The sequence below is a fragment of the Anabrus simplex genome, chromosome 1, assembly GCF_040414725.1.
Source record: "Anabrus simplex isolate iqAnaSimp1 chromosome 1, ASM4041472v1, whole genome shotgun sequence".
In the NCBI taxonomy this organism is placed as follows: domain Eukaryota; kingdom Metazoa; phylum Arthropoda; class Insecta; order Orthoptera; family Tettigoniidae; genus Anabrus; species Anabrus simplex.
The window spans coordinates 1,406,060,234-1,406,088,104 of NC_090265.1; the positions used below are offsets into that span (position 1 = coordinate 1,406,060,234).

The 27,871-nt window shown below is 38.2% G+C and overlaps 1 protein-coding gene across 2 annotated transcripts in view; it reads left to right on the forward strand.

Moving 5' to 3' along the window:
- LOC136878996 (centrosomal protein of 78 kDa) overlaps positions 1 to 27,871 on the forward strand; it is a 411,354-nt gene that overhangs the window by 328,875 nt on the left and 54,608 nt on the right. For both annotated transcript variants that reach the window (XM_067152670.2, XM_067152679.2), the window contains exon 9: positions 8,044 to 8,169. In XM_067152670.2, coding sequence (XP_067008771.1) covers positions 8,044 to 8,169 — 126 coding nt within the window. The remainder of the gene's footprint in view (positions 1 to 8,043; positions 8,170 to 27,871) is intronic.

Sequence of the window (27,871 nt, forward strand, 5' to 3'; positions counted from 1 at the left end):
CTGTCATATGAGTGCTCATGGCGGAGTATCTTTTATGTTTGGCATCATTGACATGTTCTTTATATCTGATAAAAAAGCCTCTTCCGGTTTGCCCAATGTAGCTCGCGGAACATTGATTGCAATTCAACTTATATACACCTGATTTATTGTATTTGTTCACAGTGTTGTTGATTTTATGGTGGTTGTAAAGAGATTAATGTTATTGTTAATTATTTTAAAGGCAATGTTGACCTTATGCTTCTTAAAAAGTTGGTGATTTCGTAAATCTTATATTTGGTATAGGTGAAAGAGGCATAGTTGTCTGTTTTTCTTCACTGGGTCTGTTGACAATTTTGTTGACTATCCTGTCAATGAAATGCTTACTAAAACCGTTTTTACTCGCTATTAAGCGAATGGAGTCGAGTTCTTTTTTACGATCTGCATCAGATAAGGGGATATGGTAGGCTCTGTGCATCAAACTATAAAAGGTTGCTCTTTTTTGAGATTCCGGATGTATCGAATCTTGCCGAATGGTATTAACAGTTTGGGTGGGCTTCCTGAAAATAGTGTAAGAGAATTTATTGGAGCTGTTGTTGATAGTGATATCTAAGAAGTTTAAAGAATTATTAACTTCAACTTCGGAAGTGAATTTGATCCATGGATCGATTTCATTTAACTGTTTGAGAACAATGTCACCGTTGGAGATAATAATAATAATAATAATAATAATAATAATAATAATAATAATAATAATAAACTTCTTACATATCGCTATCAACAACAGCTCCAATAAATTCTCTTACACTATTTTCAGGAAGCCCACCCAAACTGTTAATACCATTCGGCAAGATTCGATACATCCGGAATCTCAAAAAAGAGCAACCTTTTATAGTTTGATCCACAGAGCCTACCATGTCTCCTTATCTGATGCAGATCATAAAAAAGAACTCGACTCCATTCGCTTAATAGCGCGGAAAAACAGTTTTAGTAAGCATTTCATTGATAGGATAGTCAACAAAATTGTCAACTGGCCCAGTTCAACCCTTCTTAGAGAAACAAAAAGAAAAACAGACAACTATGCCTCTTTCGCCTATACGAATAATAAGATTTATGAAAACACCAACGTTTTTAAGAAGCATAAGGTCAACATTGCCTTTAAAACAATCAACAATAACATTAATCTCTTTTACAACCACCATAAAATCAATAACACTATGAACAAATACAATAAATCAGGTGTATATAAGTTAAATTGCAATCAATGTTCCGTAAGCTACATTGGGCAAACTGGAAGAGGCTTTTTTAAATCAGATATAAAGAACATGTCAACGCTGCCAAACATAAAAGATACTCCGCCATGAGCACTCATATGACAGAGTCTAATCATTACTTCACTTCCATAGAACAGGCCCTAAAAATTCTTTATTTTGATAGTAAAGACAGTTTACTCAATGTTTTAGAAAACATTTATATTAACATAGATCAAAAATGCAACCCCACTCATAATTTAAATGAGATTTCAGAAACTATGAACGTAATTTTTGAGGCATTACTCAACAGTTCCTATTTCGACAAACATTCAAACAAGCTTCCACGTGATCGCTCCCCGTCTATTGATTCCAACCTTCCCCTAATTTTCCCTCACACCGGCTCCCATCACACACGTCTTCCATAGTTCATCCTCAGTCAGCCAAAAAAAAAAAAAAAAAGAAGCTGAGCTAATTACTCATTGAGAAGCGAGAACGCAAGTAATCAGATGTGCAACAATCTTCCTTTTTTCATTCTTTTTCATTCTTTTTCATTCTTTCGTTTTTTATATCGTAAAAGCTTGCTTAATTTAAATTTTTTCAATTTTTATAATAATCTTTATTCTCATTCTAGGGCTGTCCACTGTATTTTTACGTAAGTCATACGATCTGATATTCCACCTAGTTTTAATAAGAAATGTCCACCTTGCACCAGTATGACGTTCTTTACATCTTCTCACTGGATTCCCTACACATGCTCGTTGATCGTCTTTTTTCTGCTACAAATAACATTATGCACTTCATTATCAGCTTTTGCCGACGCACCTGAATGCTGCATGTCAACAGCACCCTCACGAAGAACTTTAACAACAAGCTTTACTGTATCGTCTCATGTGTATGATTTTAATTTTGTTCATCAACAGCTTTTGAATGTTCGTACTTGGAATAATCTGGAACATACTCGCTATTTTAGTTGACGTGTTCGGCAACCCGATTTATTTTAATGTGTTGTTCTGTCCTTGTCTTTTTTGTGCTTTTTTTCTTAAATATCTTACGGCTGATGATGTCTACAAGTTAGAAGAAACATGTCCCGTCATAGTTAATAATGTTGTTTAAATAAATAGGCAATAAACTTACGGTATTGTAAAGGTGGAATATTGACTTAACCTAAAAGTATACGTACGACAATACGGACTTTACGATGAAATTTATTTTATGTAATAAAAAAATGTATAGTCTTACGAAATATCTGGAATTATTTTTTCCAATGTCAATGGTTTTGTTTTTTCCCAAGCTGAATGAATCTCATAAAATAGCGTCAAGAATTTTAAATTCTTTCCAAAAAGTTTTGAGATAATTGCCCTCTTCATGTCCTCTTTTGAAGAAGACCGATAATTTTTTACCGCATGAATGTTGCCATTTGCCGATTTTAAAATGGGTTGATATGGGTGTGAGGGCGCCTTATCGATCAAAAGAACCGCCTTTTCCGAGAGTCCATTTGACTTTAAATATTTATGAACTTCGGGGATGAAGTTATTGTCAAACTACAGTTTAAAAATCTCACTGTTCATCCAAGCAGGCTTTTTGTTCTTGTACACAATAGGCAAATTTTTGGCCTCTGTACCTTTGAAAGAGCGAGTTTTTTTTTGCTTTTCCAGTGATGAGTAAACGTAATTTATGAGTGCCCATTGCGTTCGCGCAGGTCATGAACATCCTTTCCTTAGATGTTTTATAGCCTGGTGCACAACGCTCCTGTTTGAAAGCAAGAGTACGGGTTGGTAGGTTTTTCCAAAACAGGCCAGTCTCATCCGCATTGTAAATTTGTTCTGGGACCTAACCCTAATCCAGAACAACATTTTTCAAAATCCGAATTGAACTGTTGAGCAGCTCCTGTATTTCCACTTGACAACTCACCTTTTACACTGACATCACAGATGCCACGTTGCTGTTGAAAGTGTGTAAACCATCCAGATGAAGAAGAAGAAGAGCTTCGCTTTAGTCATTCAGATCGGTCCTAATACTGGAGTCCCTTGAGCTCGCTGCTGTGAAAACCACTCCAACATGTTTTCAAGCTCCTCAAACGTAGATTTTTCCATAGTTTTTCAGTTTGCCTTACCACTGTTTGCATTGGACAAACAATTTAAACATAGGAATTTCATTTTGTCCGTATTGAACTGAGAAAGGATGTTAGGAAAAACTTAAAACGGTCCACCTTTTCAATACAAAAATGTTATATTTATTTATAACATGTATTTGCACTTGGAACTAGTTTCGACGCTGTGTTTGCGTCATCATCAGCCAAAATGTGGGAAATAGGCAAGATGTAGGCATTTATATTACACAAGGCGTTACATTAAACAATACACATCTTATAAGGAGATAAAAACAGGGACGAATATAGAAACAAATGAATCGTTGAGAAAACAAAAGTTATACATATTAAAAATAACCTTAACCACATATCTTGCAGTGTGAAAGTGTTCTTCTTGAATGATTCCTGAATATATAAAAAAAAAAAAATCATTCAAGAAGAACACTTTCACACTGCAAGATATGTGGTTAAGGTTATTTTTAATATGTATAACTTTTGTTTTCTCAACGATTCATTTGTTTCTATATTCGTCCCTGTTTTTATCTCCTTATAAGATGTGTATTGTTTAATGTAACGCCTTGTGTAATATAAATGCCTACATCTTGCCTATTTCCCACATTTTGGCTGATGATGACGCAAACACAGCGTCGAAACTAGTTCCAAGTGCAAATACATGTTATAAATAAATATAACATTTTTGTATTGGAAAGGTGGACCGTTTTAAGTTTTTCCTAACATCCTTGGACAAACAAGTAAATGATAGAAGTTTGTTGCGTAAAATATCCCTCACGGTAGAATCACCAACGTTATATTGGACACACACCTGTTTAACGATAGAACCTCGTTCTATATTTTGTACAATATCCAACTTCTGTTGAATTGTCAAAATGATACGCTTTCATTTGGTTGCCATTGTTTGCGAACTAAACTGCACTGAACAAAAACCAGACAAGAAAATGACTGAGAGTGGAGCGGTGTGGAGTAGAGCAGGTGCTCGCAGCCAGTGACCCAGCAGCTACAAATAACTTCAAGATCGCACCACCCCTGCTACTATTACGACTCAGCAGTATTATCCCGACCCGTAGTAATTTTGTATTACTGTAACTCTTAACACTCGTGCATTTTTAGTGTTTTTGATATCGCGATTAAGCCACGACACGGTTGATCTGATTACGGTAAATCGAGAGTTGAGTGTATAGATAAATCATGTAGGACTATCCAGCACATAGACGAATGAATAAAAATGGTGAAAGTCTTATTGTACTCTGTAGACAATTCAACGTTAAAATAATGTCCACATATTTCAAGGCCCTCGCAAGGAAGAAGGAAACACGGGTGTCTCCTAACAAGATGCTAGAGGAGTTCCAGCCTGAAATCAAAAAGAAATTCTAAACATCCAAATAAGAAAGAGCACCAACATTGATTCAGACCACTAATAGAAATAGGGTGGGAAAGGTGGAAGAAGGGTTTAGAGAGAACTACAACAGGGAGTTTTATAGAACTTTCAAAGAGGAGCTACAGGGATATTAACCACCAAGTCTTTGCTTCAAACAAACAGATGGGAGTACAGTTACTAACAATAAAGAAAACTGCCAGTTCTTGGCAGACTGTTTTAAAACGGCGCTGAACTGCGAAGAACCTCTGGCAAGACTAGATTCCCAGAAACAAATCATAACCCAGATTCCAAACCACCAAGCCTGGATGAGATCAAGCAGATAATCAAGGAGCTCAAAGATAATAAAGCACCAGGCAAAGATGACATTATGGCAGAAATGTTGAGGATCGGAGGAGAAATCGCTACAGAAGGAAACCACCACGTTATTGAAGACATGTGGAAAACTGAACAGATCCCCAATGACTGCAAATGTGTGCTCATACACCTGCTCCATAAGACAACCAAACAGACCCAAACATCTACAGAGGGATCTCTCTACTTCCAATCGCTTATAAGGTATTCTATAAAGCCATACTGAACAGAGTTGAAGATCAAATTCATCACCTCATTGGAGTATACCAAGCTGGTTTCCAAAAAGGATGTTGTGCACAGAACAGATCTTCAACCTTAAAAGCATTCTGAGAACAAGAGCAATGAGCCAGAACACCATGGTCATCTTTGTTCACTTCAAAAAAGCATTCAACTTGATTGATAGACAAACCTTATTTAGTGTCCCAGAGGAGTTTGGAATTGACAAGAAGATGAGAGAAATAATAAAACTAACACTGACAGACACCATCTCGAAAGTAAAGTTCTTAGGTGAAATCTCTGTTCTGTTTAAATAACGACAAGGGTCAGACAAGGAGACGGATTGTCCCCGATCCTCTTTAACACCATAATGGAGAAAATAATGAAAACCTGGGAAGAAGCTCTGAAATTGGAAGTAATAAGTGGAATACACCTGGGGAAGAAAGGACAGACCCTAGAAATCAAGCGTTTAGTTTTTGCAGATGTCCTTGCCATCTCAGCCAAAAACCAAGAAGACTGTCAAAAGATACTGGAGAGCTTGCATGAAATCTCCGAAAAAGCAGGTCTTAAAGTCTCTTATGAAAAGACGGAATATGTGGAGTACCAGCACCAAAGGGAGAGGTATATGGAGGAGGTTAAATATGGGAAGATTAAAAGGACAGGAAAGTTCAAATACCTGGGTGAATGAATCCAATCCAATGGACTGGATAAAGAAGCAAATAAGGCATGAGCCAGGAAATTAGATCTGTCCTACAAGCTAACACAGAACAGGTATAACAAATGGTTAATAACTTACAAGGCCAAAATCTGACATTGTAATTCAGTAATAAAACCAGGATTATACACATCAGAATGTCTTATTTTATATAAAAAAGGGGAGCAGCATGAACTCGAGAAGAAGGAAAGGAAGATTCTGAGGAATCTTCTGGGAGCGCAGAGAACTAATGATGGGACTTGGAAGAAAAGGAGAAATTTAAGAGCTCTACGAGTACACTGAGAAGATTACAGACACAATGCGGAAAGGAAGGATGAAATTCTATGGAACACGTAGTAAGAATGGATGACAAACGACTGACCAGAAAGATCTTCAGATACATCTTGGTAACAAAGACGACCTCCAGGTGGGTAGAAGAGGTCGAGAGGGTTGTTGAAGAAGTCAGATTTACACTAGAGATGAATCCGCTGTAGAAAATAGTTCAGAACAAAAGTTGACTCTCTGAAATCATTTGAAGACAAACTACTATCAAAGGAAACCCAGTCAGATCATTTCCATAGAGGAGAGAAAAATGGGTTGAACAGATTAGTACAAGTGATAGCATATGCTGATGATGTAGCAATAATTGCAAGAAATGAAAGAGCTCTTGAAGAGAGCTACTCAGTATTAGAAGAGAAAGCACGGGACCTAGGACTAGAAGTAAATATAAACAAAACAAAATATATGAAGATGGGAGATACAGAGGGAGTAAGAGGAAGGACCCCAGTAAGATTAAATGGGAAGGAATATCAAAGAGTCACATCTTTCAAATATCTAGGCTCTATAATAACAGAGGACAATAAAACCTCTGTGGAAATACAGGAGAGGATAACAAGTGGAAACCGATGCTTTTACGCCTTGCAAAATATGTTTAAAACCAGAAATGTCAGCAGGAATACAAAAATTAAAATATACACAACAGTACTAAGACCAATAGTTATGTATGGATCAGAATGCTGGGTGATGACCTCCAGAGAAGAACAGTGGCTGTTACGGTGGGAAAGGAAGATATTGAGAAAGACATTCGGTGCAGTAAGAGAGCAGGATGGGTGGAGAATGAGGACAAATGTAGAGCTGCAAGGACTGTTTGGCCAGCCAGATATTGTTACTAAAATTAAGCAGGGAAGAATTAGGTGGGCCGGTCATGTTCAGGGAATGGCAGAAACCTGCACCGTTAAAAAGGTGTTGATAGGAAAACTTGATGGAAGGAGGAGGAGAGGAAGACCTAGGAATAGATGGATTGATGATGTTGAGGATGACCTTAGAAAGTTAGGAGTTAAACATTGGAGAAGAAAAGCTGAGGACCGAGATGAATGGAGGCAGGTGATAAAGGAGGCCAAGGACCTACAAGGACTGTAGCGCCAACCAGTAAGTAAGTAAGAGAAAAATGGGAAGCGAAAGAATGAAGAGGCTCTGGGAAAAGAAGAGAAGAGGAGAGGAGAGAAAAGAAGAGAAGAGAAGAGAGGCAAAAAAGCCTGAAGTTCTATGCGATCCATATTTGGCCAAATTCGGAAAGAAAAGAAAACTCCTACGCAACCTGTTGTAACCTACTACAATACATAATGTACCTGTTCTAAGCAAACTGTCATGTGTTACAATCACATGGTCACATGGTATGTGTTTGGGGGGTGAGTACTGGGGGCTAAAGGAAGTGGTCTCTCTAGCCGGTTTGGACGACTGCGCCCTTCGGATTATTGAGTGTTCAGGTTATCGAGTCCCTGTTGTATTGCTTTCTTTCTAGTTCATGGTATTGTACTTGTAGTGCTTATGTTTATATGTTATTGTGGCAACAGAGATTACCTTTCAAATATGGCCACCTTATATTGAATCCCTACTGCATTGCTTTCTTTGTTGATAATGGTTAATTTGTACTTATAATTGTGCGTAAATTTTTATTTTGTTCTGGCAACAGAAATTAAATTGTTAAACTTGTTTATGTCTGTTTGTCCATCTTCTGTTCGTACAAGAATGAATTGAATGCCATATTTTTTTCTTACATAATTTTCAGGAAGAATACAACAAATGCCACTCCTGGAACCCCTCAAATGATCCATAATTGTGAGACAATTTGTCCAACAGTGTCAATAACACCACCACCTACTCCATGTGCTTCTGGTCTTAATGGCATCAGCAAGTGAGTAATATATATGAAAAATGATAAAATTTTAAAACATAAATTCTGGCTGAAGTAAAACGAACATAAAAATACTTTTTTAGACAGTCGTAATGCAGGTGCATTAAAATAAAAAAGAAATGAGAGAGAATTGAAGCATTAGAATTACACTGACATAGTCTTTTAACATTTCTCTCCATGTCTTAGTAAATATTGAAATTGAAGGAGAAGTATATTTTTGTGTTTGATTTATTTGGCGAGGTTGTAAGTGTGCCTTGCTATGGAATAGAGTTGACCAGCAATTCTCAAACTGTGGTTCACAGAGCCTTCCTGGAAGTTCACCAAACTTTTTCCGTAATGGTGTGTTTTGAGTTTAAGCCTATTTTTATTTTTTATTCTACAGTATTTTCTTTACTATGATTACTGGTATTACATTAAATTATATTAATACTGTAATTGTGGAAAAATTTGTTTTATGGCACATAAGTCAACATTCATAAATTCTGTTTTTCATCAATGCACAAGCACAGTACAACAGTACATATGCAATAATGTATCTGTTAATTCATTTGACATCTTTCAGCAGTAGCTTATTCTTGTTTGGCCTAGTGACAATATTGCAGTGGTCAGTTTGCATATGATCCTACAGTTGACAAGTTCTTATCAGACAAAAAAAAAAAAAAAAAAAAAACCTCTATATACATACAAAATATACGAGGGCCATCCGGAAAGTAGTACCCGTTAGCGTCGCATGAAGTGTTGACGACTTGGGTAGCTGCTGGGCAAGGTCAGACCACGTCAGTGGCTTGTCTACCTGCTCTGTGCAAGGTTGCGTGATGCTAGCATTGCCTGTGTTGTGTCTGTGATCGTTTAAAATGTTTAAACAAACTGAGAACCCTGCCAGTTGTGAAGTGAGGGCCGTGATTAAATTTCTTAATGCATGAAACGTTCGACTTTGTGATATCCATTGCCAATTAACGGAGGTGTATGGTGACAATGTGACGGACGAGTTGTCTGTTCGGCGCTGGTGTCGCAACTTCAACCTGGGGAGGGGGAATACATACGACGAGGAGCGTTCAGGGAGACCATCTGTCATTATAGACCAACTGCTGAGCGCAGTAGACGAATGCGTGAGGAACGATCGGCCCGTCACAATTGATGAACTCTGTGAACATTATTCTAATGTGTCTCGTACAATTGTTCATGAAATTGTCAATGACCATCTGCATTATTAAAAAATCTGTGCAAGGTGGGTCCCTCGCATGCTTACAGAGGAGCACAAAGCCAAGCGTATGGCTGCAGCACTGACGTTTCTTGGACGTTATTCCGATGAAGGAGACTCTTTCCTGACTCACATCATTATTGGGGACGAAACATGGGTTTGTTATGCATCACCTGAGAGTAAACGATAGTCAGTGGAGTGGCATCATGCTCATTCACCAACCAAATCAAAAAAATTAAAGACAGTTCTGTCCACCAGAAAACTCATGGCAACCATTTTCTGGGATGGCCGAGGTGTACTGCTCATTGATTTCATGGCCCGTGGAGACACAATTAATGCTAATGCGTATTGTGAAATATTAAATAAATTACGGCGGGCAATACAAAATCGACGGTGAGGTCTATTGTCTACAGGCGTCATTCTCCTTCATGACAATGCCAGGCCTCATGCAGCTGCGATAACACAACAACTTATGCAGCAATTCAAGTGGGAAACCTTCTACCATCCCCCTTCGGATTTTCATCTCTTTACGAAGCTTAAAGACTTTCTGGCGGGAAAAAGATTTGACAGCAATGAAGAACTTAAACAAGCCGTGACTACGTATCTCAATCCGCTGGCGGCGGAGGACTATGACGCTGGAATACAAAACCTCGTCCCACGTTGTGACAAATGCCTAAATTTGCGTGGAGATTATGTGGAGAAGTAGTGTAAAGTGTGCTCTTTCCAATAAAAATGCGTATATATGTTAATATTTACTCCTGTGTCTTTATTGTGCAAACGGGTACCACTTTCTGGATGGCCTTCATATATACAAACTCCACATTAAAAAGGTTAATGTGGTCAGTTGTGTAGCAGAATAATTTCCGATCACATCTAAAATGGATAACTGGTTGAAAAGTGGAATTTCGAAAGGGAAGCAGGGAGTAACAAAAACGGAAGTTATTGTTGCATCATTGCCAGACTCAACTGGTTATTCAGCTTCTAGTGAGGTGCATCAATCCAATAAAGATGAACCGTGTATGAGAAAAAGGGACATTTGAAAGGGAATTGGAGATTTACAAAATCGAAAGTTAGTGTTACTTCAACATCAAAACAGGTCATTCAGCTCCTCCTGATGTGCGTCCTTCCAGCAAGTCTGTAGTTTGTAGAAGAAGAGCTGTTTTTCTGTAGGCCCTTAAAAGAGAGAAACTGGAAAAGGTATATTTAAGTTAACCGATGGATATTTTCATGGATGAACAGTAGATTGAACTTGCTGTTCACACAATGCAAAATCTGTGTCAGAGTTTTATACTGGGTTTGGCGCCAGAGTGAAGTCGGTGGCACCAAATACTTCTTGGACATGTTGCATTCGTAGACATGCTCTTATTTCCAAACACATGTCCGATGGATTGAAATCTGTGATATGAAGATGCAGGCTTGCCTGCAAATTCCATCATCATTTATCATACAACATTTACAGGAAACCATCCCAAACCTCAAACACCATAAAGCAAAATTCCATTCCATAATGCTCAAAATAGGACCGCATACTATACAGTATGGTCCCTAGAGCTTTGAACATCCCATTATCTGCTGAAAACCTCAAAAAGGTAAATAACTAAATATCATTCACACAATAGCTAAGAATAATGGTTATAATAGAGAATTCATAAACAAACCCAAGTTAAAGAAGACAAAGCCAGAAATGAATATGCATCTTTTACTTTCTATAATACCAGCACCCAACATAATACCAACTTATTAAAAAAACGTAATCTCAAAATAACATTTAAAATATCTAACAATGTCGTATTTTTCATAATTCCAAATCGGTTAACAAATCCAACAAATATAATCACTCAAGCATATATAAATTGAAGTGTACCAACTGTGAAGCTAGCTACACAAGCCAAACAGGCAACAGTTTCAACACCTGTTACATCAAACATACAGTAACTATAAAACATAATCGCCTTTCTGCAATGGGACAGCACATGGCTGACTTCAAACACAACTTTTCCAATAGTGAACTAGATCTGGAAGTCCTAAAAATTACACCAAAAGGTGCCCTGCTCAATATCATTGAGGAATGTTTCATACCTTGAGAGCAGTTTTCTAATCCTGACTATAACCTATAACTGAAAAAATAAACAAAATTTTAATTGCTGGACAAGTCTGGTATTTTAATTGAATTTTGTGCAGAAGATTGTAAGTTTAGAGTTCATTTGATTGATATACCTAATATTTTAATTTTGAATTGTTTAATATAAAAGTTTTAATATGTTATACAGGGAACGTGTCTTACCTATAATAGCTTGATTGTTGTTAAATATGAGGTGATGATAGGTCAAGTCCAAGAAATGTTTGGTGGTTTTTGGGCTGCTGAAGAAGAGAATGTGCAAATTTCTTGAAACATGTACCATGTTAGTGATTTAAAAAATCAAATTGTAAAAGTATTGACAAGGCTGATTTATATATACAACAGTGATATTCAGTGGTGAATGGATTTAAGTCAATACAGACCAAAATAAATGAAACCACAATGGTTAAGTTAATAAATTTGCAGTCTTGAGATAGTCTTCCGTGGTTTCTCATGTTCGCACCATGTACCTTCATTAAGCCCGCAACCCTTACTTTTCCTTTCCTTGCCTTCCTATGACTCATTGTTTCTAAAAATCTACTTGAGTTAGTATGATGTAAAAATTAAAGTAAAATTTAAAAAATCCTATTTCACGTTGAATCACTTCTAATTAAGCTTACCTAAATTGTGATATAATTTGTCTTGCTATGCACTGCAGCCATTCTATGATAATTTAGAGCAGGCATGTCAAGGTCACAAGCTGACTGACAGCTTCGTGTGCACGAGAAACAGCCTTTTCGAGCGCTAGCCCGGGACATTATCAGCTAGTGCAAGCCTGGGGGGGTGTACATTATACTTCCATAACCACGGTACTCTGCACAATACATGTATACAAGTATATTGTTTCATATATGGACTACATAATTAAATGTGTTCAACACGGTGTTTATATAAAATACGCAAAATACCATGCTTTGTAATCACCGTGTACCAGGAAAATAAATAGTTACTTTAAAGGTTGCCATAAGCGTTGAAGTACAAAATAAAAGGTACTTTATTTTTAGGCGCTTAACATGCTCACTTCTCCTATGAGCAATTAGGAAGCAGAATAATACTGAATACTTGCCGCTACTATATCACTTTTGTACCAAAACATCATGTTTTATACACTTAAAATAAAATAAAATAGGCTATTATAAAATTAGCATTTCCTATAGCAACCATATTGATACAGAAGTACACAAACACACACTAACAAATTACTATGCCAATCCTCATGCCACAACCTATGCAGCTGAAGATCAAAACAGGTAACCAGAGCCTGTCACCGATAAGCGTGCATAGTCCTGAGTTAACAATGTGGGAAAGTATAAGCCGACAGAGGGGAAGCGGCTTACTTCCTCGTGCACAAGTATTTTTAGCACAGGCACTGCACTTACGGTGGGAAAGCTTTGACACCTGTTATTTAGAGCTTAAGAACTCAAACAAGTATGGCAGTTCCATTTTCATACTCCTTCCTTCTACATCCTGGTCCAGTTCGGTGGTATATAAAGGTGTTCAAATATCCCAGCCTCATGCCTGTAAAGTTACAAGCATGTAAAAGAGCTCCTGTGGGACAAAATTTTGACAAAACAGAATCTCCAAAATCTGTATCTAGTTAGTGGGACATAAAATTATCATAATCACCATCATGAAAGTCTGCTGCATGCGAGGAAATCCTTTTTTTGGCCATTGTTTTCAATTCATTTGTGTGTTTTTTTGCATTTTAGGTGCTGCATGTGGCCTAACATTAATGTGGAGCAACAAAACTAGTGAACCACAACCCACTTTGTTTATTCTGAATTGTTCTGCCCTCTTTGTTTAGTCTGGATTTTGCTGCAAAGCTTTATCAAGTTGGTGTTATATGAAGCTGCATTTACTGATTTCCCTTTCAGCATGTAGTCCACCGGCATAATACTGTGTATGTCCTATAACACAGTCGCCCATGATATTGGGAGATGAGAATGTCTGTTTGAATTTGACTCTCATTAAGCATTGACCTTTGTCGCTATGGCATCGACTGTTGCTTAGATTTAGGAGACATGCAGGACACCCATGTTCATATCCCATGATGTGACGGAGTAATTAATCTCTTTCTTTAAGGTATTGAACCAAAAATATCAAAGTACTGGCACATCTCTTCATTTTCTACACCAGGGAAAACATTTCCAGAACCTATGAAGAGCATAAGTTGAAGTTTTCTGATGAATTTTTCTGTATAACTTACCATGAAACTTGTGGAAAATATGATGGCAGTTTGTAAATGGTGAACCATCTCTTTTTGTGAATGTTAAATTTAGATGACAACCCTGGGCACAACTTTATCAGTGATTATAGACAGTAGGACTGAGGACAGAAAGGAGTGGAGGAGGCTTTTAACCACGCCTGGGCGACTGGAGTGGGAGATTGATGACGACGACGACGATGATGATGATGATGATGATGATGTTGATGGACTGAGCATAGATTGTTATGTTCACTCTCCTGACCTTCCTTGAATAACTTCCACTTACAAACTCTGCCATCACTAAATAATATTAGTGCCATACACCTCACAGAATGCCTGTTAGTGGAGGCATGGAATATATCCATGGCATTCTCTGCTTGTTGTAAGAGGTGACTAAAATGCTTAAGCCTAGAGGTTTTCAATTAGGGACCATAGGTTGCTGACCATGGGGCCCTTACCTGAGTCTGGCATTGCTACTATTTACTTGTGCTAGGTTCCTTATTCATCCTCCCTTGGTCAGAAGGGGATAGTAACCTATTTGGACTTCGCTTAAAACCACCACCAACACCATGCTTCTCAGATCTGTTGATGAATTTCAGCTGATATATAGTGACCCTGAAAAGTGGTGAATAAAATGGATCATTATCGATGGGGATAAAACTTACAACATGGTACAAAAAGAAGCAGTAAAAAAGAAGACGAGAAGGTGCAAAGCAGTAAATAAAGTTATTAAATAAAACCCCAAACCCCACAGCACTACAGCCCTTGAAGGGCCTTGGCCTACCAAGCAACCGTTGCTCAGCCGGAAGGCCTGCAGATTACGAGGTGTTGTGTGATCAGCACGACGAATCCTCTCTGCCATTGTTCTTGGCTTTCGAGACCAGGGCCGCTATTTCTATCTAGTTAAGATCCTACTTGAACTTACTCTAAACTAAAATTCCAAGTTTCTTTAAAATTCACCCATCCATTTTCCCATGAGGCTGTAACAGACAGACAAATATTTAAAAAACTCTCCATGCCTGTAGGTCATTATAATGAGGTCAGTGTTCTTGTGGCCGTGCAGTTAGGAGCGCGCAGCTGTGAGCTCACATCAGAGAGATAGTGGGTTTGACCCCCACTGTCGGCAGCCCTTAAGATAGTTTTCCGTGGTTTCCCATTTTCACACCAGGCAAATACTGTGGGTGTACCTTAATTAAGGCCACGGCCGCTACCTTCCCATTCCTAGGCCTTTCCTGTCCCTTCGTCGCCATAAGACCAATCTGTGTTGCTGCGTCGTAAAGCAAATAGCAAAGTATTCTTGTGAGAATACAGTATTAACCAATTGGAATGTCACATTAAAAGCAATGTTACCACATGAAATGCTTGATCAAATGGAAAAGGCACAATTTTTTTTCCACTTTTCATGAACAATACTACATCAGCATTCTAAGAGTGCAAAGTTCCAGACCTGGAATGACTCAGCCACAGACAGCGAGAAACACTGCTCTGCCATTATCCATCAAGTGTAAAAAATTCTTCATTCCTATCAGCACCTAAAAGCAGTGTTCAAATAGTTGGAGTAGTTACCAGAAATGTATGAACCTGAGGAATGACATGCTAAAAAAGAAAGTTATCTAGCTTCCCAGCTGTTTCCAGCCCATGTTCAGGTAGGCTGTTATACTCACTTATGGTATGCAGCAGTAATCCTATCTGTTGAAGATGAGAGGGGCAGCACAAGGGACAAAGCACATCACAACAAACAGTCAACATAATTTTATTGTTGATCATGTAAAGGGAGTCCTTCTTTCTCATTTCATGTCTTCCCCTGGTCTTATTCTTCAAGCAATCGTTCCTTCACAACATTTTCTTCATTTTGATAATAATTTTCACAAGTTTCCTAGCTAATATGGGCTGATGACCACGTTTTTCAATTAAAGATAATCACCATCACCAGTTAACATGATTGAACAACATTTCCATGTTAGCATTGCTCGGCATTGATATCGACTTAGCATCAATAGTATAAATATATGAATATTTCTGTTATTATAGTTGGTACGGTAAAACAGTATACTGTAAGATATACATGATTGAAAATTGTCTTCTTATAACTTTTGTTATGTAGTATTTATCAATAAAACCACCAATAACATAAATATTTAAATCAAATTTCATTAAATCAAATTAAATTTTAGCCCTTCCCCTAAACTACCCTTTCACCCAGCGTGAATAAATTTATATATAGCCTAAAGTGTACATAGTGATCTTTATTAAATTCTGTTCAGCCATTTATCTCTTAATGCGTATACTTAGAGATAGAGAGACGTACAGAGATGATGGAAAATTAAAATTTGCATTTCCTTCTTACCATGGACATGATCGATACAGAAATGCCATTTTTTTAAAATTCTGAGCGGCATACAGACTAAAGGGTTATTTTCGTATATGCATCTCATCAGCCTGGGCAACCTACCAAATTTGTCGGTATTATTCATTGATTGGATTGAAAAAATGTTCTTGTTCATGCAGTACACCTTTATCACATCATGCTGCAACCTTCACCTGCTGACTGTGGCATCATTTCCTCATTTTACCTTTTGTAATCCAGTAGTGAAGTCTGCTCAACTGGCATGTGCTGTGCTTATTCGCGATGACTTACACTGACTGACAGAGCAAATGCAACACCAAGAAGGAGTGGTTCGAAAGGGATGAAAGTTGGGGAAAAAACAGAGACGGCACGGACGAATAATTGATGTTTATTTCAAACCGATATGCAGGTTACACAATGCGCACGGCATCGACTCAGTAGGATGTAGGACCACCGCGAGCGGCGATGCACGCAGAAACACGTCGAGGTACAGAGTCAATAAGAGTGCGGATGGTGTCGTGAGGGATGGTTCTCCATTCTCTGTCAACCATTTGCCACAGTTGGTCATCCGTACGAGGCTGGGGCAGAGTTTGCAAACGGCGTCCAATGAGATCCCACACGTGTTCGATTGGTGAGAGATCCGGAGAGTACGCTGGCCTCAGAAGCATCTGTACACCTCGTAGAGCCTGTTGGGAGATGCGAGCAGTGTGTGGGCGGGCATTATCCTGCTGAAACAGAGCATTGGGCAGCCCCTGAAGGTACGGGAGTGCCACCGGCCGCAGCACATGCTGCACGTAGCGGTGGGCATTTAACGTACCTTGAATACGCACTAGAGGTGACGTGGAATCATACGCAATAGCGCCCCAACCATGATGCCGCGTTGCCTAGCGGTAGGGCGCTCCACAGTTACTGCCGGATTTGACCTTTCTCCACGCCGACGCCACACTCGTCTGCGGTGACTATCACTGACAGAACAGAAGCGTGACTCATCGGAGAACACGACGTTCCGCCATTCCCTCATCCAAGTCGCTCTAGCCTGGCACCATGCCAGGCGCGCACGTCTATGCTGTGGAGTGAATGGTAGTCTTCTGAGCGGACGCCGGGAGTGCAGGTCTCCTTCAACCAATCGACAGGAAATTGTTCTGGTCGCTATTGGAACAGCCAGGGTGTCTTGCACATGCTGAAGAATGGCGGTTGACGTGGCGTGCGGGGCTGCCACCGCTTGGCGGCGGATGCGCCGATCCTCGCGTGCTGACGTCACTCGGGCTGCGCCTGGACCCCTTGCACGTGCCACATGTCCCTGCGCCAACCATCTTCGCCACAAGCGCTGCACCGTGGACACATCCCTATGGGTATCGGCTGCGATTTGACGAAGCGACCAACCTGCCCTTCTCAGCCCGATCACCATACCCCTCGTAAAGTCGTCTGTCTGCTGGAAATGCCTCCATTGACGGCGGTCTGGCATTCTTAGCTATACACGTGTCCTGTGGCACACGACAACACGTTCTACAATGACTGTCGGCTGAGAAATCACGGTACGAAGTGGGCCATTCGCCAACGCTGTGTCCCATTTATCGTTCGCTACGTGCGCAGCACAGCGGCGCATTTCACATCATGAGCATACCTCAGTGACGTCAGTCTACCCTGCAATTGGCATAAAGTTCTGACCACTCCTTCTTGGTGTTGCATTTGCTCTGTCAGTCGGTGTATTATGCCCGACACTACATGCTTTGTATTTAAGCTCTTGATCTTCGACATAAAATTGTTCACCAGCCTAATGCTTTGCAGGGTGGAGGAGCGAGGACTGATTTCTGGCAAGGTAGACTCTGCCTAGAGCTTGGAAATTAATTTGTTATTTTTCTTGTAGTTGACATGGACTTAAGTAATATTTGTCCTAACAGGCGACTTGAATTTTAAATCTTATGTTTTTGATATGCAAGAGATTTTTGCTGGATCTATACTTTCAGCTTGTTCAAAAAGTAATTCCATTTTGTGGGCAGTGCAATGAGGCATGGGATCCGTATCCATCAAATCAGCCTATTACTTCAATATTTCTTAGTGTCTTTATGGATCATTTCATCAAGTTTCTGTTGTAACAATCTTCACCATTTAGCCGCTGGTGCAATTCACTCTTTATTTGCTAGATTGCAGCATTGGACTTGGAAGATTACTTGAAAGAACTTGGCTTTCCATTGGAATTATGATCAAAAATTGTGTTTTTGAGACGCACTGCACAAGATTTATTAAACTTTCTAATATATATTCCTGCTTCCTAATATAATTAAGGCTGCTAATTAGCAGCATAACATATTAAGAATTTTGTTAATTTATATTTATTCCTTCTCTCCCCAGTGACTTTCTTTATTTTAAGATTTTTTCAGGTGTAAGCTCTTGTTACCTTTGCTAGATCTTTTAGTCATGGACTGAATCCCTTATTTCTTCATTGGTTGAATAGGGTTAAATCCTATTTTCAGTTAATGATCGTTGATTCTATAATTCTGTTTTAGTGGGTAATTTGCCCTCTGTCAATGATGTTCTATCATAGCTCATATATTTTATTCTTTAATGTATCATGTTGATCCCTCTTGCTATGTGAATTAAAAAGATAATTATTCATGAAGTTTGGAAGCCTCCGTGGCTCAGGCAGCAGCGTGCTGGCCTCTCACCGCTGGGTTCCATGGGTCAAATCCCAGTCACTCCATGTGAGATTTGTGCTGGACCAAGTGGAGATGGAACAGGTTTTTCTCCTGGTACTCCGGTTTTCCCTGTCATCTTTCATTCCAGCAACACACTCCACAATCATTTCATCTGTCGGTCATTAATCATTGCCCCAGAGGAGTACGACAGGCTTCGGCAGCCGGCACACTTCGTATCAGATCAGATGTAAGGCTTTTCAGGCGTTTGCTCTATTAACCAACGTTTCGTCTTAGGTCTGATACTAGACTCATCAGAGTGGGATGTGTCAGACCCTACCCACTGACGCTGGGGTGTATGGAGGTGAACTTATCAGAAGCCCTATATAAGAGGCACAGTCTGATAACTGCATACGGGAGGTAAAACTCCACAATTGTTTCTATAATTCTGTTTTAGTGGGTAATTTGCCCTCTGTCAATGATGTTCTATCATAGCTCACATATTTTATTCTTTAATATATCATGTTGATACATGCTCTATTGGTGGAAGGATATCTAATTCCCTCCTTGGGAACTTAGTATTTCCACACTTCGTATTGCCGCTAGATGAGGGTTTCACTCACCCCATTCCTGACCTGGTTGAATGACTGGAAACAGGTTGTGGATTTTCATTATTCATAAGTTTATATTCAGCATTGTTTCACTATTTATGTTATGGTTACAGAGGAAAAGGTTATTGAACGTGGTGATTATTTTTTGTGTTGTTGGGAAAGCAACTCCTTCAAATTTTTCCCTTTAATTCTGAAGTTGAACACTCCTTGGAATAGTTATATTACGTGTATTCTATCCATCTGTTTGTAAATGGGCCTCTTTATCTCTGCTTCCCTGTACAATTGTTTTTAAGGGGAATTAGAGCTTTATGGTTTTGATAGCATTTGAATGTTGATCTTTAATTTATTCACTGGTAGTTTTTCACATCAGCATCCAGACTTATCTGCCTGGCCAGTTTTGCATTTCTCTTTTATTCTCACCACATTCCCACTCCCCACTCAATAAAATTAACCGTTACAAAATTTATGTGAAAGCAATAAATGATTCGTACAATCATTTTTGAGAGTTTAACTCATTTCTTGTCAAACATTTGTCTTTCATGGTCATGTGTTTGTAATAATTTGACGTTTTATCATAGAGACAAGAATATTTTTGTATCTCTTCAATCAGTGTATAATTAGGTTCTTCAGTCTGTTGAAACTAATTTGTGAATAAATAAAATTTAGAAAATACCTATATAAAGAAGGAAAACATATAACAGGATATAACTGAAAAAGAAACAACTTAATTAAATTAGAATGACATGTTTCATTCTTGAAAGAACATCAGATTCTCTCAAATCACAAATTTTTTTTTTTTTTTTTTTTTTTTTTGTTAAAACTTGTGAATTCTTTAATATTACAGAGAAGCGTAAAACCATTTATGTTAAAACTTGTGTCCATTCTTCCAATAATTATTTCAGTGTTATAACTTATATTAATAAAGTACTCCTCAATGTGGTTCTTCTCTCCTCACTGGTCCACCTAGGAGTGCAAAGTCACGCAATACGTTGGCACTGGTATTGAACCAAATAGCTAGCTTACTGTAACACACATATGGCTTGCTATCTGGAAAGATAACTGTGGGGGCAGGACTGCCCAAAAACCGTGACATGCTGGATGCTGTTTAAGTCATAGTTCAGCCCCAGTTGGAACGGACCTCGAAAAGAGGTGAAAAAGAATGTCGAAAATGAACGGGATTATGGATATTTGTATTATATTCTGGCATAGCTCTCAACTAAACTTGGTGAACACATGACTTACCTGGAAAAAAAAAGTGATGTGGGAGAAGACACCCCTAGCACCCTTGGCAGAGGGGGTGACTTTAAAAATAATCAAAAACAATGAATATTACTGTCGGATCCATAGTTTTTGTGGTTGCCAAGATAAATGCTGTCACTCAAGATGTCATTAAGTCAAAGTTCGAAGCCAATCGGCATGCAAGGTGAGAAGGGTTGATAAAGATAGTGTCCAAAATGACTGAGATTATAAAATGCTATGGGGTAAGACACCCCTAACACCACTAGGAGAGGAGGTTGCATTTAAAAATAAACAAAAACAATATTTGTGCTGAATTCATATTTTTCAGGGTTGCACAGCTGAACAGTGACACTCCGGTTGCCTTTAATTTGAAGGTCTTCTCCCATTGGCAAGGGGTTGAGAAGGTGTGATACAGAAAATGTCCAAAATGTTTGAGATTATGGATGTATGTTAGTACGTCCCAGAAAAGCTCTCAACCGAACTCGGTATTGGATCAGTAAAAGATAGTGTGTGCTGACTGATTATTTAAAAGAGCATGGATGAAAGTTCTCAAGGCGTTTCCTAGGCAAAAATAGCTAGGGCTTGGTACAGGAGGATAGGTTCTATCTACAATAAGTGAAGATGTATTTTGAAAGTTTAATTTATTCAAAATTCATATCACCTTGGTGCAGTGAACTGCCATCTTCCGAATCGCCTTCCCGAATGGTTCTCCAGGCAAAGTCGTACTCCAGGTCCTCTTGTCACCATGGAATTGGACTCGTACTCCAGGATCCTCTCGTCATCATGCAACTGGACTCGTACTCCCAAGTCCACTCACCAGCATGGAATCGAACATGTACCTCGTTCCTGAAGGTCTCGAATTTCTCAAAGGTCTGCGGCGATCTTGATGCAGGGGTAATCACTTGTGACTTAACTTTATACGAATGTCCACAGTCGTACAGTCCCCCGACACGTTCAGAATCACCTTGACACCAAAAACAGACTTTAATTGATGTAGGCGCAAAACACGTAGTTTGAAATATGCCAAAAACTTCACTTGACACTTGCGGATAGAAATTATTGAATGTTATTTCAAAAGTTGAAAATGCGGATAGCATTGATTTAAGGAACGAAATGATGGAACATAGTTCATGGTTATATACCACTGAAAATGATTAAACTAAATACGTTCACTTGTACTGCACTGTCTGTGGTTACTTTCCACAATAAATAATAAAATTGTTGCACTTGACACAAAAATGGCTGTTTAAGAGTTTATCCGTAAGACACTGCTAATAGCAATGAAATAAACAATAACTTGTCAGTCACTCTGACCATAACAAGTCTCGCAAAATAATGAAGTCACTGAAGACTAGTTATAAGTAATTATGTACAAGAATGAGCAGAAATCAGTTCGAATCCAGTTAAGGCTAACACTATTATGGACTAACAGTTTAAGTCGCTCACTTTTAACAGTGCGGTTGGCACACTTTATCATACTCAAAATTTATCAGTTAAGGAGCACTTAAGTGTTGAATTGCAAAAATAGGCCAACACTTGTGTTATCATGATAAAATATTTTAAACACCTTTAAAATATCACAGTTATGAAAATAATGTTTTAATGCTAGCATAGCAATGGAATAAGTTAAACACTTCACTTGGTTTCTGACCAAAGAAAAATTAAGTTGGATAGTTTAAGAATTACACTGAGTTTGGGTCTCGGCGTGAGATCTTACACATCACGCTCGATAATTACTACGTTGTCACTTGACTCTACTGTTGACGGACAGAATAACAGAGGGTCTGGCCATGCAGAGCTCTTGTCGAAGAATGCTTGTCTATTGCTGGGTAGCCTCACCTTTTATATGATCAAGGCCTACACATCATCAGATAACGTAATTATTTAAAAGTGGATTTACTCGAAAATCCCTTGATGGTGGTTCTTGAGATTTGATAATGGAGGCTTTCTTGTAATTGGCTACAGAATGGCGTATCTCCCAAGATGATACAACACTTATTAAAGAAGTTTTCTAAATTTATAAATCAAAAGTTCTCAAATGAGTGATACATTGTTCCAGAAATCCACTCCCTGTCACGAGGCAAGTTGATGAGTTGGGCAGGTTAGTCTAACTTGCGCCTGCATCTCCGTCACTCACAGCTGTTTTGCTCACATGCTCGCTCATTCTGGCAGATGTAAACATATCAAACTTGGAGTTCTCGGTACTCATGATGATTATGCAACATCGCTCTTAATAAATACGGCATGTACCATGGGTTCCAGGTACAGTATGGGCATGAATTATCTAAAAAAAGGTACCCCTAGGGGAGAGGTTGATAAAATGATCAAAAATGGAAAATATTAGTATCAAATCCATAGTTTTTGTGCTCACTGAGATGATTAATGACACTCCAGATGTCAATAATAATTATTAAATTAATGTCGTATGGTGCACCTTTTTCAGTACTATATTATGCAATATTATTGAATTACATTTCTAAACTGGGGACTAGTTTCGGCCTTGGCTTGCCATCCCTTAATGTCCTGTAATACATCTAATAACTAAACAAATCTAAAAACACACAATTGATATGAAAACGAATGTACAAACACACAATTAACATTAAAATCTGGGATGAACTAAGTGTAAAATATGAAAAATAAATTAGGCTCTAAATTCTTAGCATCTGGAGTATGCTCACCATTCAGATGGTTTTCCATGGTTTCCCATTTTCACATCAGGCAAATTCTGGAGCTGTACCTTAATTAAGGCCACGGCCGCTTCCTTCCCAGTCCTAGCCTTTTCCTGTCCAATCGTCGCCATAAGACATATCTGTGTCGGTGCGACGTAAAGCCAATAGCAAAAAAAAATATAATTGTTAGTTCTATCACTGCTAATCATTACAATATCGACTGCAAAACGGGAACTGATATATGTTGATTCTTCTGTAGTCAGATCATCATCGCCAAATCTACTTGAGTGGTGTTAGCAGTAGGCCTATGCAATCCTCTGGATGCCACTGTAAATAACCACCAGCTGACACAGAACTGCTAGTTTCCACATCGACCAACGTAAATAAAATGAAATGTTCCCGTAGTGCTTGTAAAATCATGATGAAATGCTGTTGGACATTGTCAGGATGGCACATGAAGATATGGTTAAAACTGACACATTCTTGACTTGTGGCTGGTATAAATTCGCAATTCATTGCGATGTCCATGAAGTTAACCTGAATAAATTATAGATAAAATTAATTAATAGAAGGGGAGAGAGAGAGAGAGAGAGAGAGAGAGAGAGAGAGCTTGTTAGTCAAATGGCATAGGTTATACAAGACTTACCTCTCATTGCAGCATGTCGTGTGTGGTGTATTGTTGTGTGATTCAAAGGCAAAGGAAGGGGTGGGGCAAGGAGGGAGAGGCTGGGCAAGGGGAGAGGTCGTGGAAAGGAGAGGGGTGGAGGGGATGGGGAGGAATTAAGGTGGGGCCGAAAGATGTGGGAAAAAGAAGGTTGCTGAGGAAAGTTGCTGTGAATATTATGAAAAACTGAATTATGACTTGTTAGTTTGACATTTCTAAAAATGGGAATTAGAAGGTCAAATAAGTCTGAAAAGTCATTAAGATTATGATTTGGGTTAAAACATTGATCTATATGTATGACGTAGCTTTCAGTAATGTTGAGGAGGGGTCCTCTGTTGATGATTTTGAGAATTTCCATATCTTGTTTTATGTCTGTGAATTTGTGATTGTAGTCATGCATATGCTGTCCTACAGCTGAATGTTTATTGTACTTCAGGGCATTGACGTGGTCTGAGTACCTTATATTAAAATTCCTCCCTGTCTGTCTGATGTAAGAAGAATTACAACTGTTGCAAATAATCCTGTATACTCCTGATTTTGAAAAAACTATTGAACTTGTTTATGGATTTGGCATTATGGTAAGACTTGTGCATTCCTATTGTTGGTTTTGAAAACTACTATTACATCGTGCTTTTTAAAGATTTTGGTGACTTTGTAAATTTGTTCCTTGAACGTAACGATAGAAAGTGAGGAGTTGTCTTGTATATCTTTTTTCAAAGTGGTAGAGGGGCGATATTTATATTTATTGATTAATTTTTCAGTAAAGAAACTGTTGTATCCATTAGATTTACAGCTATATTACGAATGGTGTTCAACACTTTTTTTGAGGTCTCTTTTAGATTGAAGGCTCGGTACACCATGCTGTTGTACGCTGCTCGTTTGTGAATTTGGGAGCGTGAAGAATCTTGATGGATTGTAGTGACTGATTGAGTGGGTTTTCTGAAAATCTTATATCTTAAGTGGCTTGGGTGCCTGATAATAGTTAAGTCTAAAAAATTAATTTTCCGTTCAATTTCGGATTCAAGTGTGAATTTTATATGCGGGTCAATGTTATTTAGATTAATGAGGGTGGTAGCAGCGTCTGTGATGCTCTCATCCATAATTACTATGGTGTCATCATCATATCTTTCCCAGAAAAGGATGTTGTCAAAGTTATTATTACAGTAGAGTCTCATTAATCCGATCTAATTGTGACCGGAACCTGTTCAGATTAACCGGAAAATATTTTCTAATAATAATGTTATTGTTTTTACATCCCACTAATTACTTTTATGGTTTCCAGAGATGTCTAGGTGCGGGGATTTTCTCCCGCACGAGTTCTTTTACATGTCAATCTCCTTGAAATCGTTCAACAACTTCCTGGGTGTGAGGAAGCCAATGAAAATGACATTAGCGAGTGGATGGAAGCTGACTGTCATCAATTACAAACAGACCAAGAAATTGTACCTATGGTGGAGAAAGAATCTGGAGTTGATGAGGAACAGAGTGACAACAAAGAAGACCACAATGAACATTTACTGTCACATTCAGATGCCACGGTCGCCTTAGAACTTGTCCTACACTTCGTCGAGCAACACTTCGCTGCTACGCCCACTGATCTGATGTTTATGAGACACTGGTTTAACACTGCATCTTCGAGTAGGTTCCAATCCCTACGGCAAAATAAACTTACAGACTTTGTAAAGATAAATGACCAGTAATTGATGGTTTATGATGTGTAATTATGTTTACATTAAGTTATTCTAGTAAAATATGATTAATAAAATGCAAGTAAATCTTCATTCTATAATATGTTCTTTCATTTCAATGAGTTAAAAAAAAAAAAAAATTGAATACATTTCAGTTCGGATTAACCGGACTTTTGGATAACAGGGTTCGGATTAAAGGGACCCTAGTGTATTATCAATGTTGGTGTGATCCAAAAAATCCAAGTAAATCTCAGCTAAGATACCCGAGGCCGGTGATCCCATAGCCAGTCCTTCTTGTTGATAAATAACATTATCTAAAGTGAAATAATTGTTGCTTATAACTAATTTACCGAGCTCAAAAGCTGCAGTCACTTAAGTGCGGCCAGTATCCAGTATTCGAGAGATAGTGGGTTCGAATCTCACTGTTGGCAGCCCTGAAAATGGTTTTTCGTGGTTTTCAATTTTCACACTAAGCAAATCCGAGGTTATGAATTTCATTTTTGATTCCGTATTGAATTAAGATAACATATATTTAATTTAAAAAGTTTTATTTTACCTACTCAATACTATACAGTAATTGCAATGCTTATGTATACATTACAATGTGTTGTTAGAGGATTAGTTTCTACCCTGTGTGGGTCATCATCAGCCTAGATAAAGTACACTTTTATTTGTCGATATCCCAGAACAATATTTTGTTGTAAACTGATAAGATTAATAAAATGAGTTATATGAGTAATGTGATAATGTGCAAATAAAATGGTGAAATGCATGAAATGTTATGTGGGATAAAATTATATCATGGTGCTGATCAATAGATAGTGAAATGTCCAAGTTTACATATATTGCAGTACATATAGTACCACATTGATTTTTACAATAATTGTTGAAATATTACATTTTGCATATACATTAAAATTGCATGATGATGAAAGTATAAAATGCTGGTCTGAATATAAAGTCCAGACGCTTCTAGTGAATCCTATCATTCAGTTACATCTTCTGTCAAAATATTGAATATTTGCTATATACAACATCGGCGCAGAGGGTATCTTTCTTAAAGTCCAGTGTTCTATGATTCAGAAAATGTATACAGGCTGAATATAAGGAAATTCTTATAGTATAAGGAGTTCTGCATATGATGAGAGGTGAAATTCCCAATCCAAGATGGAACCAATGGAACCTGATGATGAGAATAGAAAATAAAGATTAACATGAGGTCATTTAAAGAAAAAGGAAAGAAAAGGAGGAAAATGAAGAGAAAGAGTACTCACCTTGCGCGGCAATGTGATTGGCTTGACCGGTAGTGTGCAACTGGAATAAACATGTGTTGGGAATGACAAGGAAAGCAGGAGGGAAGAGGTTGGTAAGGGAAGGAGCTATTAGGTGGAGCGGTTAGCGTGGGGTAAGGTGCAAAGGGAGGGACGGGGAGTAAAGGCGGGGACGAAGGATGCGGGAGTGATGGTAATTGTCTTGACTTTAAGAATTATTTTTGATCGGCTAGATTACTTTTCCTGAGAAAAATGCTCAATAAATCATATTAAATATTGGATTTTTCCTTGCTTTCTTTAAGGTTGTAGTTAGCATTGAAATATTGGTCCAGATGTATGTAGAATTTTCGATTATATTAAGCAGAGGACACATGTTAGCTATTTCCAGGATGTCCATATCTTGTACGATATTTGTAAAATTATGATTATAATCAACAATTTATTATATTTAACTGCATGGATGTGTTCAGAATATCTTATATTAAAACTTCTCCCGGCTTGCCCTACGTAAGAAATATTGGTACATGGGTTACTTTTGAGCCTGTAAACACCTGATTTTGCATAATTATTGACCTTGTTGATGTGTGACATGTTATGTAGAATATGCATACTGTTATTATTGGTTTTGAATGCTATTTTTATGCCTTTCTTCTTAAAAATTTAGTGATCTTGTGAATTCGTTGTTAAAAGTGAAGGTGGAGAAGTATTCGTATTTAAGTAATTCTTTCTTGTTTGTTGTTTTAGGATGAAATTTATGTTTATTAATTATACTTCCTATGAAGTGATTATCAAAGCTGTTGAATTTTGCAATACTCTGTTGTTTTAGGATGAAATTTATGTTTATTAATTATACTTCCTATGAAGTGATTATCAAAGCTGTTGAATTTTGCAATACTCTGGATAGTATTCAGTTCAATAGAGATATCTTTCTTGGCCATAGGTATGGTGAGCGCTCGATGAACTAAGCTATTATGTGTCGCTCTTTTATGGGATTGAGGGTGGGTTGACTTGACGAATAGTAGTAGCTGATTGGGTGGGTTTTCTAAAAAAA